The following is an 18,166-nucleotide window of genomic DNA, read 5'->3' as shown; positions in this document are numbered from 1 at the left end:
CGATTCATTTTATGTTTTTGTGCCCCTTTTTTGGGACTTTTAATTACAGCATTGGATCCTGTTTCTCTAATAAAGATGACAGTTGGTAACTAAAGAAAATAACTCATTCACTAGAGCTTACTACATCCACAATGTATATGAGCAGGTAGTCTGGGAAAAAAAAAAAAAATCCTGTCCCTCCTATTGCCACCAGCTAGAACTGACAACGGCACACCAAAGACAGCCCATTAGAACCAGCGTGAGTGAGTGATTGACATGACTGACAGCTGCAGTCACACTAGGCAGCGCTTATCAAATATAAAGTAAGATGTTACTACATTGCCTGTTACTCACCTGGAAAGGTTTTCAGAAACTAAGCTGCAAAATGAGAATTTGTGACCTGGCGGCCATGTTAAATACAGTTGAACAACACATCAAGCGCCACTCACCAGCCAGACCAACACCCACTACAGCATAATAATACACTACAGTACATGAAAACATTTGAGGAGAGAGAGTTAATTCAGTAACAGAATCTTTGATCATTGTGCCTAGTTTGATCTCACTTCACAAGCAGTGATCAACAGCTGTGTGGGACTCCAGCTCTGATTGGTCATCGCTCACATGCAATAAGACCATTGTAAGAAATACAAGGAGGCAAAGCAATGTCACTCCCCCCCCCCCCCACATCTGTCTCATTTAGTGCTGTGTGAATATAGTGGCAGGTTTTGCAAATATGACAGTCACATATATATACGTTACCGACTACAGCTGAAATGACTCACTTCCTACTACAAATAAACTATAAGCCACAAACAAGAACACACCCTTCCTGAGCCAATATACTCAGAGGTTTTGCTGCTACAGCCTCCCTCAGTCTGGTACAGCATGAGCCATACAGCTTACAGTGGCTAATGTTAGCTAACTTAAGATATTGCAATGTAACTGACACTACTCAGTAAGTTTGCCAGCTTTATGACTATTTCTGTACTACAGAACCAACTAGTTCATCTTACTCCATGAAGTCTTCTATTTCGCAAATCTGACACACTTAGTGTTGGGCATTTCAACCATGGCTATCAGAGGTGACCATATTTGGAGCAGGGGGTGGCGGCATGGTGGGGTGAGGAGTGAATCTGACTCGTAGTCTGAAGTGAGGCTTTACAGACAGCCTGTCACTCAAGCAGCCCTTAAAGATGAGTAACTTTGGGCCTTTATAAAATGTAAATGGGTTGTCATGAATGCTGAAAATTAACTACAAAACCTAAAGCTTTTCTGCAATGGCTTCGTTTTTCAGCTGCGGAGGGTGCTGCTTTGCTCTCACCAACCATCAAACACCAGTGAGTGTTAACTGCTCTTCAACCTCAAGGGGCAGTAATGAGCCCATTATGACTAAAATCACCACAATGACTTGAAGATAGTCTGAGTGGGCGGGAAGTTAGCTGCATAGATCAGCCTCTCATTGGGAGGAACGAGCCACCCGCTGAAGTCCCGCCCTACCACCTCCAGTTGTGTAGCAGTTTTCAACACGTCCTTTACTAACTTTTGTGATGTTTGATCTTGCGGGGATGTAGCCATTTTTCTGCCATGGTTCACGTCCTGTAGGCCATATTTTTGTGGGCATGTTACACCAAAACCTGTTCCCCCCCGGCAATATTTTTGCAAGCGCACCGTTGCTGGCACCGCCAAGAACGATTGTGATTGGTTGAAAGAAATAAAAAAAAGCCGGGGCGTTTTTTTCTTTTTAATCTTAAAGTGAGAGTCGGCGCAGCCAGACCTTTCTTTTCTTGAGAAAGGTCTGGTGAGCGAGACTAAGCTGAAAAAGACACAGCATGAGAAAGCTAGCAACAGAAAGTTGAGATTTTTGCATCATCAGATGTGTTTTCAAACAGTATGTCTTGGTTTTAAAAGAAAAAAGACTTAAGGATGAAGACATACTGGTTTGCTTGATAAATGTACATCTGATTAACCACCGCACCTACATTTAAGAGCAGCGCATAGTCCCTTCCATGAACCTTTCTGAGGAACCATCTGGGACCGTCTTATCCAATGCATTTGAACGTGGATGACTACAATATTAATCCTAAAGATGATGTACTGCAGCATCTCTCTTTGTGTTAAACAAATGACACAAGACAGGTTTCATGCATATACTGTGAACTTTATCTTCTAACAAAAGGTACTGCAACAACAAAATATCTTCAACTTTACAAATCTCTTTACTGTCAATTTACATTTTTCTTTTTTTTTTTTTTTTCAAAATTTTACTCTTTTTTATTATTATTTTTCCCTCCTCCAGAAAGTCGTTGACATCTGGAAAAAATGACATGGTCAAAGTCTTAATTTGTGAAACGCTTTTTCTATAAAACACAGCTGTGCAGGATTCATTCTGAGCTGTCAGACTGTGATTGTCACAGAGGCAACCAAAGTCCTGACTTCCCAATGTTACGATCAAATATCATTTTACCAAATAAGCAAATACTGTAACTTAAGGCAAAACCATTTAGGACGGGGGAGTTTTCCACACAGGACATTAATTTACACCTAACATTCACTTCAGTTCTGTTGTAAACACCTGAACAAATCTGTACAAACACTCGCCTTAAGTCAACATGAGCCATACTTCCAACAGATACTTCAAACTTGTAGTAACTGTAAACACTGAGCGCTGCGTGTGCTGTAAACAGTCGGGTGCTGTAAGGATCCATTTACTGCTGAAGTCTCAACACAGGAAGAGGAAGTTATTGCTGACCTGAAAGGGCTCTTCACTTCTTAGGAGAGCATTCCTTCGCTTGGTGAGCCTGCAGGACAGCGATCGCCTCGTCCACCTGACCGAAGGAGAGGAAAAAGAAGATGGTAAATATAAAGCTCCAGTCAGGTTCGCTTAGGTTAGTATGAAGACTGGAAACGGGGGAAACAGCTAGCCTGGCTCTGTCCAAAGGCAACACAATCCATCTACCAACATCTCTAAAGCTCACTAAGGTAACACTCTATATCTCACTTAATTTGTAGACAAACAACACATTTTGGTTTTATGAGTTGTAATGTGCCAGACTTTCTTGACCAGGCAAGTGAGGTTGGTATAAGCAGCAGCCTCCAGAGATGAAAAATAAAGCCAAACACAGTAAGTGCCAAAAACTGCAGTTCCTCTAAAGGCTACGTGAGGCTGGCTTCAGAAGCCAGTCAATCCTCATAGACCTCCATGGTAAGATGCCTGATTTAACAGCAGACTTAGTGTTTACAGCATGATATAGGTCTATATACTTGGTCTCTACAGTTAATACAACATTCATTTCAACTGTACTGGGGGTAACTTTGTGTCACAGACCGTATAAAATAATGAACACAGCTACTGTGACATCAACCTTTAGTTGACTCCTGTTTTGAAGCCAGAAGTTAAGCATTGACCATATTTGGAGGAGAGGTTGGATCTGTGGTGGAGCGAGGGGTGAATCTGACTCAGACTGTAGCCATGCCTTGCTGACAGTCTAACTCCAGCAGCCCTGCACATCATTATATGTAACTTAAAGCCTTGATAAAATGTAAATAAGTGAGTACAGTTGTCTTGAATGTTGAAATTAGCTATAGAGACCAGAGCCTTTTTTTGTACCAGGCTGTCAACATGTTTACTTCTGCTGTAAAGTCGGGCATTTTAACACGGGGGTCTGACTCCATTTTGGAGTCAGCCTCAAGTGGCCGTTTGATGAACTGCAGTTTTTGACACTCACGCATTGGATTCATTTTTTTTAGCCTTGGAGGCTGACGCTTGATTTTTATGTAACTAACCCATTTACATTTTATTAAAGCTTAAAATACACGAGTAAGGGCGTGGTTGCTTTGAATGACAGGCCGTCTGTGAGGCGTCACCAGTCTGAGTCAGATCCACCCCTCGCTCTCCCACAGCTCCAGCCTCTCGTCCAAATATGATCCCTTCTGGCTCCAAAAACCTAAAGTGGCATCGGCCAAACTGCTGTACTTGAGGTGTCAAAACCAGAGTCCACAAACCAATTAGTCTATGGGTTGATATTGGTTTCTTGCTGAGAGTACAGGGAGTGCGCAAAATGTTCCAAAATAATAAACTATTCCTTTAATTAATAACAAAAGCCAGCTTTTGCTAAATCTTAAAACAAACAATTTTCATTTTCTTGGTTGATTCCTACTTTCCCCTGGGAGTAACTACACATAATTATAATCAACATCCAGGAAACACTGCAAACAATCCTCATTTTTTAGGCTTTATAGATGTCACTTTCTCTGTGGTTGAAGACTTTGAGATGCAGTAAAAAAAAATAGTCAGGGACCATGTGTAAACCTTTTGTGTATGTGTAAAATGACTATTTCCAAGGTCAAACAAACACTTGTACACTCAACTTTGCAGCGACTCGTTGGATACTGCTTTTTTCTAAATCTAAAAAAATTGTATTAGACATGCAAATCCTAACAAAAGCAACTGTGTAATGGTTAGTTAGTTAAACCTTAGAGTGCAGGGACTCTGGCGTCTCCAGCATGTGCAGCAGCTCCGAGTTGTCGATCTCCAGCAGCATGCCAGTGATTTTTCCAGCCAGGTTTGGATGAAGGGCATGAATCACTGGGTACAATCGCTCCCCTGTGTGTCACATCAGAGGGAGAGGATTAACAACCAAATACACGAGTTACTTCAATCTACAGAAAAGAGGAAGAAAAAAGCCGAACTGAATGATGCCATACCGAGGAGCTGCTTCTGATCCATGAGTGGAGCTGCAGCCAACATGGAGGCGGTGAGTGGCTCGTGGCCTTGAATGTGCACTGGTGGCTCCATCAGGGGTGCAGGAACAGCCTAAAGACATTGAGTGTGACACAGCATTACTGCGATCATGTCTCGGTAAGAAAAACTAGTCGTGAACATAACTTTGGGTACAAGGCACCAGAAACAACCATGAAACCCAAACACGTGATAACAGTTTCACATTACAGTTCAGTACAGACTGCAGTACCTGTAGTCTTGGCATGGGTGCAGGTGCCGTGATCACCTGCTGGACATTTCTCACTGCAGATGAGTACTTGTACTGGCCGCCTCTGGTCATACCAGGCACATCAGTACGCCCTCCTACAGTCTGGGTGCCAATGTTATCTAAATAAAGATGTTACACAAGTCAGATTCTACCATCCACGTAAACAGCATATTCTAGAAAGATGGAGTTTATCATGTCATCATAACTCTGGTTCTTACTTGTCTTTTGTGAGGAGCTTATGACGCGTGGAGCCTGGGTGGAGGCCTGTCTGACTGTAGCGATGGGGGCTGATCCACGTCGATGAACGGTGGTACCAACAAACTGGGTTGAGTGGGCACCTAAAAACAGTGGAGACATTAGTACACATCACATATATACATGTATCTGTGTATAATATAAATCTAGAACATACGACCCCCTCACCCTGTAGTCTTGGTGGTTGTCCTGTCCAGCGAGGCACTGGTCTCATGTTGCTGACAGCATTGTGGTTGTAGAAGGAGCGAGTCGGAGGCTGCGTGATACATATTCATTAATTAAAAAACATACTGCAGGTCAACCTGTGAATCCCAATTAGTTGGAGGTTTTGTAATTATTGGTTTTTGATGAGAATTAAACCGATATGGACACTCATCATTCAAGCAGGATCCCACATTAACTTTTAAGTCCAGTGAAATATGTCTGTAGCCCCATTCGGACTGGATGTATTTCTCCAGGGGAGGTGGGGGGCTTTTAATATTACCTGCCCTAGTTTTTAATCCAGCCAGCATATGTAAGCAATTTTTCACCACAACCCCAGTAATAATTACAGCCACCATAACCTACTGTTTTTTGGCACACTCGCCAGTTCTCCTGTAATTTAAAATTCTGTTCAATTTGTTGTCTGCAGGAAGAGCTGCTTACCCTTTTAATGCATTTTATGAATCCAGTGTGAAATCTGACTTTTGTGTGAAAATGTGTGAGGTTAAAATGTTTTCGCCCACACAAACAAATGCAACTATGACAGAAAAATTTAAGCCACGTGCAAGAAGAACAAGTGAAATCTCAACAAATGGACATGTTGTCAGCCAGTGGTATGTAGCCTAAGATGGTATTTAGAAATTCTGATGGTGAAATTTTCTATTGGCTAGTCTTGCTGAATGTTTATGTCTCTTACAGACCACATCCTATAACATCCTGATGGTTAAAATGCCATCCTGAACAATGAGTTAAATTAAAAGAGGAGCACAATGACTATTTTTCCCCTCACCTTTATGGGGTAAAGAGTACTGTACATAATAATGACTTGTTGGTTTTTGAGAGTTTGGTTTTGCTACCACATTTTTGTTTGTTTGGTTAAATTTGCTTTTTATAGACTCCACTTGTTAGCCACGCAGAAGTCTTACATTCAGACTTCCATTCGTGAGACTAAAAGGCATTTATGTTTATGTACAAATCATAACGCTGCAATTGATAAAACGTGTTTTCTTTCTTTTAGTGTATGGCATTTACTAAAAAGTAATCAAAAACTTTTTTTCCCCAAATTATTAATATCACTTGCCTCTCTGTTCTCACTATTCGAACATGCTTACCTGTGGTACAGTCATGTAGTATCCAGCCTGTTGGTACGAGTCAATGATCGGACTCGTCATGGTCCTCAAGGTAGCAAGTCTCTGCATGTACTTATTGGTCAGGATTGCTTTACGTTCCTCCCTCCGCTGAGCCAGAGCCACGTACAGCGGCTTGGTCGCAACAATTCTCCCGTTCATTTCAGTCACTGCTTTTGTTGCTTCCTCCGGTGAAGAGAAACAGACAAAGCCAAAGCCTTTGCTTTGGGAGCCATCTGTCATGACCTGCAGGAAACAAAGGCACGCATAAGAAACTTAACGATGGCACCGTAGACCTGAGACAGGCGTCACAAAAATGAGGACTTTCCAGTCTACTTTGGGTCATCTGCTATGAGACCCAACTTACATGAAACTTTAATACCTGAAGACGCAACTTGATTTGAGACCTGAAGGCAAAAACCTGAGGAGACTTGTTGACCCATAGATATTGAAAACTGAATGTTGACCCATAGATATTGAAAACTGAATGTAGTGGTGCCTTTTGGAGCTCTGCCAAAACTGTGACATGAATTATTGATAACAAAATCAGGATGGCACAACATCTGCATAACCTAATGAACACTAAAACTTAGAGAAATGACAGGGAAATTAGCCTTTTATTGTAAAATAATTAGTCTGAGCACAAGTAGCTCAGTAGTCACGCCTCCTCTCTAGCATGTCGCCTGTTTTCCTTCCAGCAGCCGTGAAAATGATCCTGATGCAGAAATCACTTATGTGGTCATTCCTGCTTTTAGAGCTCCTGTTCCTTTTTTGTCCAATACTGTTTTTATTTGTCCAGTGTAGACAACATACACACTGAGCAAACAAATGAATGTGGACTTTGTTCAGAAGATGATTTTATCCTCCACTGTGAAAATGTTGTACTGTTTAAGTACATTTGAAATAAAATTAATCAAAGTTCAAGTTAACCACAGTTGCCATGAAAAAGGACTAAATCAGCACAGTGTGTGTCCAGCTTACATCTACGAGGCTGTGAGTTCCAGGCTTTTACTGTGCTGTAGTTTCATTCCTACCTCGGATACATCAAGAAAAAGATACAAGGATTGTAACGTGTGTAGCTGCAAATTTTAGTGAAGAAGGCCCAAGGTCTTATCTCATTACCTTGGCACTGGTGATGGTGCCGTAGGGGGCAAACTCCTTCCGGAGTCTCTCGTCATCTATGCTATCGTCCAAGTTCTTCACATACAGATTCACCCCCTGGAATCAGAAGGAGAAGAATTATTTCTTTCTGCACCACTTGTAAAAAATGCCTACATTGCAGTGATGTCGTATCATCCTATGTCTAAGTTGTCCTGCTTGTTGAAAGTCAGTCAGCTGAAACCAGTACAGTACACATCAATTGATTTGGAAATCATACAGTACAAATCTCTGTTTTGAATGATTAAAAAGAAAAAAAGGTTGACATTTTGTAAAATACACTTTCTGGCTTTCTTACCAAGGTTATTAGATTTGAAGATAGTTATCACCCTCATATCTGTCAATTAAATAGGAAGCTACAGTCAGTTAGCTTAGCTTAGCATAAAGACCGTAAACAGTGGGAAACAGTGAACCTCAGTCTGAAGGTGAAAAAATCCACCTATCAGCACCAGCTTGTTTAAAAACAAACCTCAAAACATAAAAATGATTCTCAGTTTTACAGATATGTGTCGGAATATTTCTTGGCCAGGTGCAGTTACTCTCAGTAAATTCCCACTGGTTGCCTGGTAGCTTGACAGTGATGACAAGACAACTGGATATAACCTGTTACATCTCGCCTTAAGAGGTTTTCATAGTTGAATTTTATTACCTTAAGGCTCGAGATATACCTCCTTTTAACTATACGTTCATGTGTGCATGTTGGCTACCTCGCATATCCTATGTCTAACCCTATTCTAACACTTAGAGTAAGGTAAACAGTGTCCTTCTGCACTCACAGATGTATCAACACAAGGTACGTGTGTTACTAATTCCAGATGTATTTATCAGATAAATATCAGCATGTGAGGTGGGGACAGCTGAATCTGACACTTACTCAGCTGGGAATAGGGACAGTATCAAATATAGGTAAAAGAAACGCTATTAACACTGTTGTAAAAATGACAACGTCCATATATGCATACAATGCAGCAGCACCTGATAGCGCTGGATGCGGTCCTGTTTGATCTGGTCAAACTTGCGCTTGAGCTCTCCCTGGCGCTCCAGCCGCTTCTGAGCCCGACCGGCGTAGATGATCTTCCCATTGATCTCTTTCCCATTCATTTCATTGACTGCCTGAAAAACAAGAAGACATATTCACAAATATTCTGAGAATAGTCAGAGCTCCTAACTTACTCTAATAATGTCTAAGTCTCCTAATTAAGGAGTGATTTAGCAACACTGTTCAGAGCACCCTTCTACAGATGTATAATAAGGCTCTGGATGAGTAAAGTTGTGAGGACTTGAGACTAGCTTGACTAAAACTGATGAAAGACTTGACTTTGACTTGAGAAAGTTAACTTGAAAGGACTTGACTTTTTTATTTAATATTTGTATTTTTCTAGATATTGAGGAGTTACATTTTGTTTGTAAATTATGATAATGCATATATCGCAACGGGGGAGGACCCGCCAGCTGATATTCGTGTCCACACTATGAGAGCTCGGGCCTCTCCTCCGGCCCGCAGCTCTCCTAGCAAGAAAGCTGCGCCCAGGCAAAGTATGGAATCCTCCGTAGAACAAGCTGCAGCTAAAAAAAATGTGTCCACAAATTGTAAATGACAAGTACAACTGCTATGCGTGGACACTTGAGGTGAAAGCACCCTGGAGCACTGTGTCCAGAGGGCAGCAAACAGCACCATCCTGTTTACTTTTGTCCCCAACCAAGAATGATATGTTAGGATTTTCAGTGGAGCATGTTCCTGATAGGAGAAGTCACTTTAACATTGTTCATCACTGCTAAAGTTACACCACGGATCACCTAACGGATATTCGGCCATTTTATATTTTCTGTTCACTTTAACCGCCATGTACAAGTGAGGAAATTGCTTCAGGTATTGTTAGACTGTTCTGACAGTGTGTGAATCCTTTATTTTCAGTTTTCAAATTGATGTAATGCCCAAACATTTGCCAAGCTAATCCAGTGATGAAAACTGATTCTCCAGTTCAGGCAAAAGGCTGGAAAGGGTTGTTATGATTTATTAAATTAATGTACGTGTCATTGCAATGCTTTTGAGTAAGAAGGAAGGTAGAAGGTATGTTGATTTGTATGTTGTGGCGCTGCTGTTAGGGTTGGGTACTGTTCATAATTGAACCGATATGGTACTAGTACCGGTATCTGGAATTCGGTACCGGTACCAAACGGTACCTTATTTTGGTACTTTTTAACCCATGGGCCCTAGGCCTTTTTGGGGTATTTTTACTGCCTTTACTTTTAAGCTCATATCACAGTCATTATAAAGTCTACATATACACATGCTATATCTTGTTTTTTTCAGGACAATCTGGGCTAACCAGATTTGCCATCATTTCATGTTCTTCTATGTGCCTGTATTTTATATTAATTTTTATATCAATAAAAAAACAAATCTGTGTGCCTAAATTCTTACATTTTTACATGTATCTCAGCATAGCAAGTTGGAAAAAAGACACATTCTACCATATATAAAAAGGGGCGACTCTCTGGAATCTGGCAATATAAGAACCATGATGGTGGGACATTCTGTCACTTCACAGCTGTCCAAAACATGTGGTTTGTGCCAGGCGGACATGTTTGCCAGTATTTTTTCATTATTGCAAGAAATTCCATTGACTCATTCACAAGTCAAAAATGTGTTTTATCTGAAAGAAACATGCAATATTTACATCTAAGATAATAGAAAAATAGTCAACCAAGTACAATGATGTCCTCCAAGATAATATTTGCCACTTTGTTTGCAGTAAACAAAGTTTGTTGTTGTTTTTCAGTTTCAGTTATATATTGGGGAGACATTTTGGGCATGGGGGGGGGCACGTGTCCCCCTCAATGTATATGGTGACTACGGCCCTGTCAGCATGCATAATTAGGCTGCAGTTGTCTGGGTGCGCAAAGGTGAAATGGCTGGTCTTCTCATACAAAATCTGATGGAGTGTCAACTGGACAATATGGAGATATTTGCATCTTGAAAGCCGGACTACAAATGTGGATAGACAGGGAGAAACACACGCAAGCCTATACGTGGTAAGATACGATATTCCTCAATATATAAAGTGACTGATAACAAGATCTGTATAATGGATTGTAAAGAAATTCGTCAAGTTTTTATTTTGTAGACAACTGATCTGGATTTAGAGCGTGATGGGATGACAGCACAATGATGTGTGTGGTCCCGTGCTTTCATGTGATGTGCGTGGCATTTCTGTGCGAGCCTGCGTTCATGAGTAATCCATCCAAGAGTAATGTGTGTGCAAAGCTGTATGAAAGCTCTGTTATACATCAATTTATTGTAATTTTTCGCTGTGAAAACATTGGATTACTGACAAGTGCTTGAACTTGTCGGAAAGCTACAATTCTGCTGTTTCCGCTGATATGCGTGGCTTCTCGCTATGATGCATGGTCGCGGAGAAAATCCACAGAGAAGAACGGGTGTGAATTTGGATGCACTATGCGTCGTTCGGGCCCATAGTCTAAACTTCTCAGTTTCAACATTTTATTGAGAACATTTAGGAACAGTGCTGCACGTTAACTTCTGTCTGCACATTGTTTTTGTCGCCATTGTTGCTGAGTCTGAGGTGCGAGTCATGCGCTCTCGCTCCACCTCTACCTCAGGTACCGAAATTTGGCACAGTTTCATTTTAAGTGAATCGGTACTCGGTAGTACCGATGTGAATCAGTACCAAGTACAAAAAGTACCGAGTTTCGGTACCCAACCCTAGCTGCAGTAAAATGCAGGAGTTTAAATTTGAGATTCAGACATGCTACACAGCTCACAGGGCCTGATGTGCCTTTCTCCCGCAGTCTGTTTATCCTTGGGGACCCGTCGCTCCTCGCAGATGTCCCATCCCCTGATGCAGAATGGGTGCAGACTGCACTGACGCTGGGGTGTAAAGTCATTATTTCTGAGAGGAAAGGCCGCCTCTGCCGCCCTCGCCCCTGTAAATCTGGCATAATCATTTAGGTAGATAAGCCTTGCTGGAGGACCTGTCATAAAGACTTAAGAACAGAGTGAGGTGTTCCCATTTGAAATGGGGCAGGTTTTGTCCTGTGTTTTTTTTAAATATTTGTTTTACTTACCTTTATTCCTTCTTTTTTTCACTGGACTGTTTTTGTCCCTAGCACAGTCAGTGTTTGTGTGCAAGCACCGACATTAATACTACTGGTTGACCTATCACCAGATATTTCTGTGGTGTGACAAACTCATAATATATTTATTTTTGCAGGTTTTAGGGTCACCATAATGCACTGCTACTGTTGGCAGGTATCCCATCTGGGTGGACAGGAAAACTTGGCACACTCTACCTTCTGAGCATCCTCATGGTTAGCGTAGTTTACAAAGCCAAATCCCCGTGAACGGCCCCTCTCATCCTTCATCACCCGTACACTGAGAGTCCTCCCTGAGAGTTTGAGCACAAACTGGTCTGTAACTATCTGATATACAAAGTGGTAGTTATACAGATTTAAGATCAACCGTGCAATAAATTTATTACAGAAAGGCCCCACAGTAGGAGAGCAACACAAGAATTAAAAGTTATGCTTTCTTACCAAATGCAGAAAAGAGTTCCTTCAGTTTCTCATCAGTGTAGTCTTCACCAAAGTTTTTGATGTAAACGTTGGTGAACTTCAGAGCTTTGGTGCCAAACTCCACCTCTCTTTCCTTGCGGGACTTAAAGTGGCCAACGAAACTGCAGACAGGATCAAACCCATTACCAGGGACATAAAGGAAGCACAGAAAGTTAGATAGTTGAAAACTTGATTGTTCACAGTGTGAAAGCTTCAGCACACAGCATCAAAAACACCACAAGACAGTTAATGAGGACAAACATGAAGGACACAACATTAACAGACCTAACCTTTAGACAACTTTAAGACACAAAGAATGTATTTGTTTAAAGGTACTGTTTGTAACTTTTAAAATGCATTAACCATTTTCATTGCCAATGGGTGAACTGACTGTAACATAAGTTAAAAAAATAAGAACTTCCCCTACTTCCTCCGTTGCCTGTAACAGCCTGTGGACTGACGTCTATCTAAAAGGCTCGGGCTGAATTTTCCATGAAAATCGAAACGACGTGATGAACATGAAAGAAATCCTTCTCTGGCAGAAAGCCCATCAGGCAAACTTCTTGCAACAGTGTGCTGCACCTCTCTTCAGCTCCACTACAGCGTGCAACAGTAGCTAAATTTAGCTTAGAAAAGGAGTCTGGTAACGTCAACAAACGACCAGCACCTACCCCACAACACAGAGTCAACACGTGTTGTGTTTCCGTTGTATACATTTAGCAGCCGCAGCCCGGAGATGGCCCTTGACTTACAGCTGAGGTTTGCGCTGCCTGAATTAGAGCCGTTACAGCCACTGTCCGAGGCTCCGTCTCCAGAGTAAAGTAAAGTGAATCTCTCACCCGCTGTGAGGGAAGCCGAAGTGCAGCTGGTAGTGCTAGTAGCTAATTCTTGTCTCATTTGTGGTCTAATAAACACTAAATTCTTCAAGTGAAATATATTGTGATATTGGAATTTTAGCGTCTAATGTTAGCTAATGTTGGCTTGCTTTCCAACACAGACAAATTGCTCGCTAGCAAAACACTGTACTGAGTGGGTACTGTCAGCTAATTCATCCAGACCTGGGGCTTGTTTGCAAATTACTTTATCAGCTATGAAGCAACTAACGGCAGATCCATGCACCATAGCTAAGTTACAAATAGGTTAAATTACTGTGATGTCGTGCTAACAGCAACAATCACTGTCGGGTAGAAAACTGGCAACTGATTACAGTTGTGGAGATGTGTGAAATCTGCAAACTTGTTGATTTCCATTGTCATTTCCAGCTGTAACTGTAATGTTTAACTGTAGCATGGTTTATTTATTATCTATGTAAAAACTGTTCACACAGCAGATCACATGTAAGAACACATATGAATCTTCCTCCTTCCATCATGAAAGACAAACCTACACTGTATTGACATGATCACTTTGATGATCCTGCTTTGCCTGTTTAGTCCTAAAAATCACAATACACACACAGACAACAAACCTCAACACAGATCCTACTTATTCACTGACCTAAGCAGGGACAACTGAAATGTTCTCCCCAGCAAATGGGCCATTGGGTTGACAATGCCAGATTCCAATTGTTTACCTGTCTTTCCACTGAGCAAAAAAAAAAAAAAAAAAAAACACATGGAAAAGTCATCCAGCATGAATTTACAGTTTACATAGTTAACATGCTTATATATTCTACACTACTCTTTGCCTCAACCTACTGTTTTAAAGAGTAACTAAACCCCTGACTTTTGGCCGAAGTGTCTCCTCCCTGCAACATGAAAATGAGCGTGGCTGGGAGGGGGACTTAAGAGACACCCAGTCACGCCATCACGCCACTTCCCAATCCACAGCAACTCCCCCTCTGCAATACTTAGAGAACATTTCCCTTTATCCAAGCCGTTCCTTAGTGTTTTTAGTTTTTTTTGGACAAAGTAAAGTAACAGACCCTCTCTGTAATCTTTTGGCCTTGCTGCTGTCTCAAGGGGATTTCTCCGTCCCTTTAAGAGACGATTGTCCAGTGTTGCTTCAGTGCAGCCTCACCTGAGCTAGCCCACCTGAATGAATTGTATTCCACTGAGTGTTTCTTTTAGTTGTCTGTACATCTTTTGTGTGGATTAGGATACATTAATGATGACGGGCTTTTGTTGCATTTACATGGTGAGAGTTATGGACCGCTGTGAAACGCCACAGAAAGCGCAAGACAGACTCACACTGAGCTGAACTGAAACAAGTGCTTGTAACTTCGGGAAATAATTCAAACTGTCTTATGCTGCGTTTCTGTTTATGGTGTTTTGCCACGGATGGGGCTCAGCACATGGGAGCTCAGTGGCGTGAAGGAGAGATAGACAGCAAACAGCTAGAGAGTTGCAGGTAGCCGAGTCATCTGCTACGCTCTTGGGCTAACGTTAGTTAGCTGCTTTGATTGCGCATACAAATATAAATGTTGAAACTTTTGTCAACATGCTCCACACATCATTAGCTTGGTTTGATTCTCCGCACTTTGGTTAATCACGAAAGCTGCGTCCAAAATACATCACTCAGTTCACTATCTATATTAATGACAACATGTAAAATTTAAATACATTGCACTAAAATTTCAAGCTTTAGCTCTGAATCGATTAACACTACTAAATAAACATATATATTGGTTTTCAACTGGAAAAAAAGTGGTCTGGGGTTTAGTTACTCTTTTAGATTGCACTTTTGCCACCTTTTTAGATTGTATTTAGTTTACTCACACTTTCCTATCATTTAGCAGCATCCCATTCATGGTGGTGATGGCCCGGTTTGCAGCCTCGTGAGTCTCAAAGTGAACAAATCCATAGCCTTTGGATCCTTTCTCGTCACAAACAACCTACAAAAGCAAAGGCTTTAAATCATGCAAGTTACAAAGAGTTTGCTGCAAAAAAAAGCACTTTGCATTTGAGATTTAAAATATGTACTCTTGTTCTGGGCAATACTCAGTTGTATACATTATCTACTGATCTATCCAGAGTGATATAAATATAATGTTTTTGTAAAGGGTTCATTGTACAGATCATTGTTTTATTCACATGATTTTGCTTATATTTGTAGGATGATCCACCCCACTTACCTTGCAGGACAAAATATTGCCAAAGGCGGAGAAGGTATCATACAGCGCCTTGTTGTCAATCGACTCATCCATGTTCTTGATGAAGATGTTTCCCACACCAGACTTCCTGAGTCCCGGGTCACGCTGAGACCACATTATTCTGATAGGCCTGCCCTTGATAACATCGTAGTTCATTGTGTCCAGGGCGCACTCCGCTAAAAAAAAAAAAAAAAGCATATCATAAAGCATCATCACTCATCATGCAAGACTAAGTCATGGCTCTGTCTGTGGGGAATTAAACTTCCTTTGACCAAGATAAAATACTCAGGTTGGTTGAACGACATTGATTAAGAATGTATTTCATATTCATTTCATTTGTTTGCTTGATTAAAAGTGTTAATTAAATAAACTTCTCATAGGATAAATTCAGAAATACTTGAGGATATCAGGTGAATTCCAGTGTGGCTTCAAATCAACCCTGAGATTACTGTAGATCCATAATAGGTAACAGTATGTTGCACAGTGGCTATTGTAATGTATAGTTTTGTTACTATGGGAAAAGCTTTGGTCCCTGTTAACTTCACTGAAACATGTAAGTGCATCTTCTAGTGATAAAAATAACAGTTTTAAAGTTTTAATTTGGGTGGACTGGTCAAAAACGGTAGTTTACCATCAGCTGGTTGCTGGAAGTTTATGTAGGCATATCCCAGAGATCTTCGGGTGATGATGTCACGACACACACGGATTGACATGATGGGTCCTGCAGGAGAAAACTTCTGGTAGAGCATGGCCTCTGTAACATCTGGATGCAGGTCGCCTACATACAGAGAGGCGAGGGGATACGTTGGACCGCTGGTGTTCATCTTGGGTGACAGCTAGTTCAAGAAAGAAAAAGTATAATTTATTGCACTTTTTTTGGGAGTTCCAACTCAATTATCTTAAACAGCAAGAAATAAGGCAAAATGTGGACTGTGTTGCCAGTTTATTATACCAAGTCACATCCCATGCAAACCTATTTAACCGCTTTGCAACAATTTCTACCTTTCTGAAGGTTATCATATTGTTTTCATTGACCAAAGTGTTGGTTCAGCTCCATAATCATTTATGAGGCCACAGTAATATTAGAAACACCCGTCAACAAATTCAGCTGTCCATTTTTTTAAATGCGTTTAACCTGTGCAGGCTGCCAGGGGGCTGCAGCCTATTTATACATGCACATTTGGGTGAGAGATGGGGTACTACCTGAACAGGTTAGTTACACTCACAGGTTTAGGTCTAATGTTGTGTCCACCCCATTTTCCCCCTTTTATTTTATTTTGTATTTAACTACAAAAGTCTCTTGAGACACATTATCTCTTATAAGAGAGGCCTGGACAAAATGGCAGTGTGAGATAAGTATCACAATAACATAAAAACACACATAATTAATGTACAACAAACTCCTTTAAATATAACGCAACACTCTTTAATGGCACAAGCTGCAGCTTCCAAAAGGACCACAAAGTTGAATCAACACATCTTTAATACAGTTTTAAACACATCATAATTTAGTCATCTCCAAATAAAAAGCTGATTTTTTCTGACAAGACAAAGAAAAAGACTTTTAGAGCAGCAAAAGGTTCCTCTGTGGGATGAAGAGAGGATTTATTGCAGCAAACTGCATTACTAAACTACAGTATCACTGAATTATCTGGTATTCATCCAGTTATAAACACCAGAAGAAGAAAAAAAATACTCATATAAAAAATAGTTAGTTCCTAAAATTATTTATAATATACTTTTGGCTGGTTGTGACAGTATAGACACAATAAAATGTCATAAAATGTGGCTTTTGATTCTTTGATTTGTACTTGATGTACTATTTGATTTGTTTATTAAGTCACTCCCGAAATATCAATGAGGGTAAGCAAGACCAAATGTTATAAACACCTCTCTGTATAATGCAAAATAGTTCAATCACACCAGGAAAGTAAAATCTCATCAAAATAAATACCTCAAAAACTGTTGCAACAAAAGCCTAGATTTTATAACCTTAATTAAAGTAGTATTTCACTAGTACTTTATTGATTTTAACAAGCTAGATGTACCTACCAAACTGGCAACTGAGTGCATGTGTTGTTATGGAGAATATTGATGTAAAAATAATGTATGTTGATAATCATGCCAAGACAAAAGGGTGTAATTCAACTAGCTTGACGCTGGGGTGACACATATTAACATTTACCGAAGTTTTATCATCTCATTTTTAATTATAATAGAGTTTTAAGCTAGGTCAACAGTGAAGTGAGTTTAAAAATTTTAAAAATATTAATTGAATTGTTACCAAGGACACTAAGAAGCTAACGTTAGCTAAAATTAAAGTTAGCTAAATTTGAACCGCTAACTCGAGCACTCCACATCAAAATTAGCTGATAGCGATGGCAGGTGATGCCTCCAACTGTAAATTAAACGAAGTGAAAGAACTTAATTAATTAATTAAATAACGTTACTTACGGCTTTTAAATAGTCAAAATGTCGGAACACTGATGTGATTTGAAGTGCAGCGTTCACCTCTCTCCACATGGGCGCGAGCTTGTTTTCATTTAATTATGACCGTGGAACACCTGCAGCTCTCTTCCTCCGCCTGCCGTCGTTCCAATTAAGCTGGGAGAGGGCAGAGGTTAACTGACGTGACACTCCGCGATAAGAACTAGTTCTCGCAAACCAAAGGTTAAATGTAATGTTATAGGTTATATTTCTATGTATGTTATGTTTAACAGTATGTTATTGATTTCGCCCTCTTGTGGACGCTTGCTAGGCCTTGTCTGAAGCCACAGCCCACACACAGC

At 40.6% G+C, this 18,166-nt stretch overlaps 1 protein-coding gene across 3 annotated transcripts; it reads right to left on the bottom strand.

The window, feature by feature from the left end:
- Nucleotides 1-2,161: 2,161 nt before the first annotated feature.
- On the bottom strand, nt 2,162-18,095 carry LOC125891193 (embryonic polyadenylate-binding protein A-like). 3 transcript variants are annotated; one of them, XM_049580242.1, is made up of 17 exons: nt 17,832-18,095; nt 16,009-16,213; nt 15,360-15,553; nt 15,004-15,119; nt 13,784-13,870; nt 12,269-12,408; nt 12,026-12,120; nt 8,687-8,824; nt 7,676-7,771; nt 6,539-6,799; nt 5,394-5,481; nt 5,189-5,308; nt 4,953-5,089; nt 4,687-4,795; nt 4,455-4,585; nt 2,732-2,807; nt 2,162-2,292 (listed from the first exon to the last, which is right to left on the bottom strand). In XM_049580242.1, exons 1-16 carry the CDS (start codon nt 17,898-17,900, stop codon nt 2,745-2,747), a joined length of 2,049 nt encoding a protein of 682 aa, XP_049436199.1. In that variant the 5' UTR covers nt 17,901-18,095; the 3' UTR covers nt 2,162-2,292; nt 2,732-2,744. The 3 variants fall into 3 exon arrangements, with proteins under 3 accessions (XP_049436199.1, XP_049436198.1, XP_049436200.1); XM_049580241.1 differs by lacking the exon at nt 2,162-2,292 and having other exon boundaries at nt 2,312-2,807; XM_049580243.1 differs by lacking the exons at nt 2,162-2,292; nt 13,784-13,870 and having other exon boundaries at nt 2,312-2,807.
- Nucleotides 18,096-18,166: the final 71 nt, after the last annotated feature.

The sequence above is a fragment of the Epinephelus fuscoguttatus genome, linkage group LG7 (genome assembly GCF_011397635.1).
Source record: "Epinephelus fuscoguttatus linkage group LG7, E.fuscoguttatus.final_Chr_v1".
Classification (NCBI taxonomy): Eukaryota; Metazoa; Chordata; class Actinopteri; order Perciformes; family Serranidae; genus Epinephelus; species Epinephelus fuscoguttatus.
Note: the sequence above shows the minus strand (reverse complement) of the source record. Positions and strands in the feature narration are given on the sequence as shown.

What these genes read in the sequence shown, in the direction of transcription:
- LOC125891193 (XM_049580242.1), bottom strand. Translation starts at nt 17,900, where the DNA reads ATGTGGAGAGAGGTGAACGCTGCACTTCAAATCACATCAGTGTTCCGA. An exon ending in GGAACTCTTTTCTGCATTTG is followed by an intron (nt 12,121 to 12,268) that starts GTAAGAAAGCAT and finishes TCAAACTCTCAG; the next exon opens with GGAGGACTCTCAGTGTACGG. An exon ending in AAGCTCCTCACAAAAGACAA is followed by an intron (nt 5,090 to 5,188) that starts GTAAGAACCAGA and finishes ATCTTTATTTAG; the next exon opens with ATAACATTGGCACCCAGACT.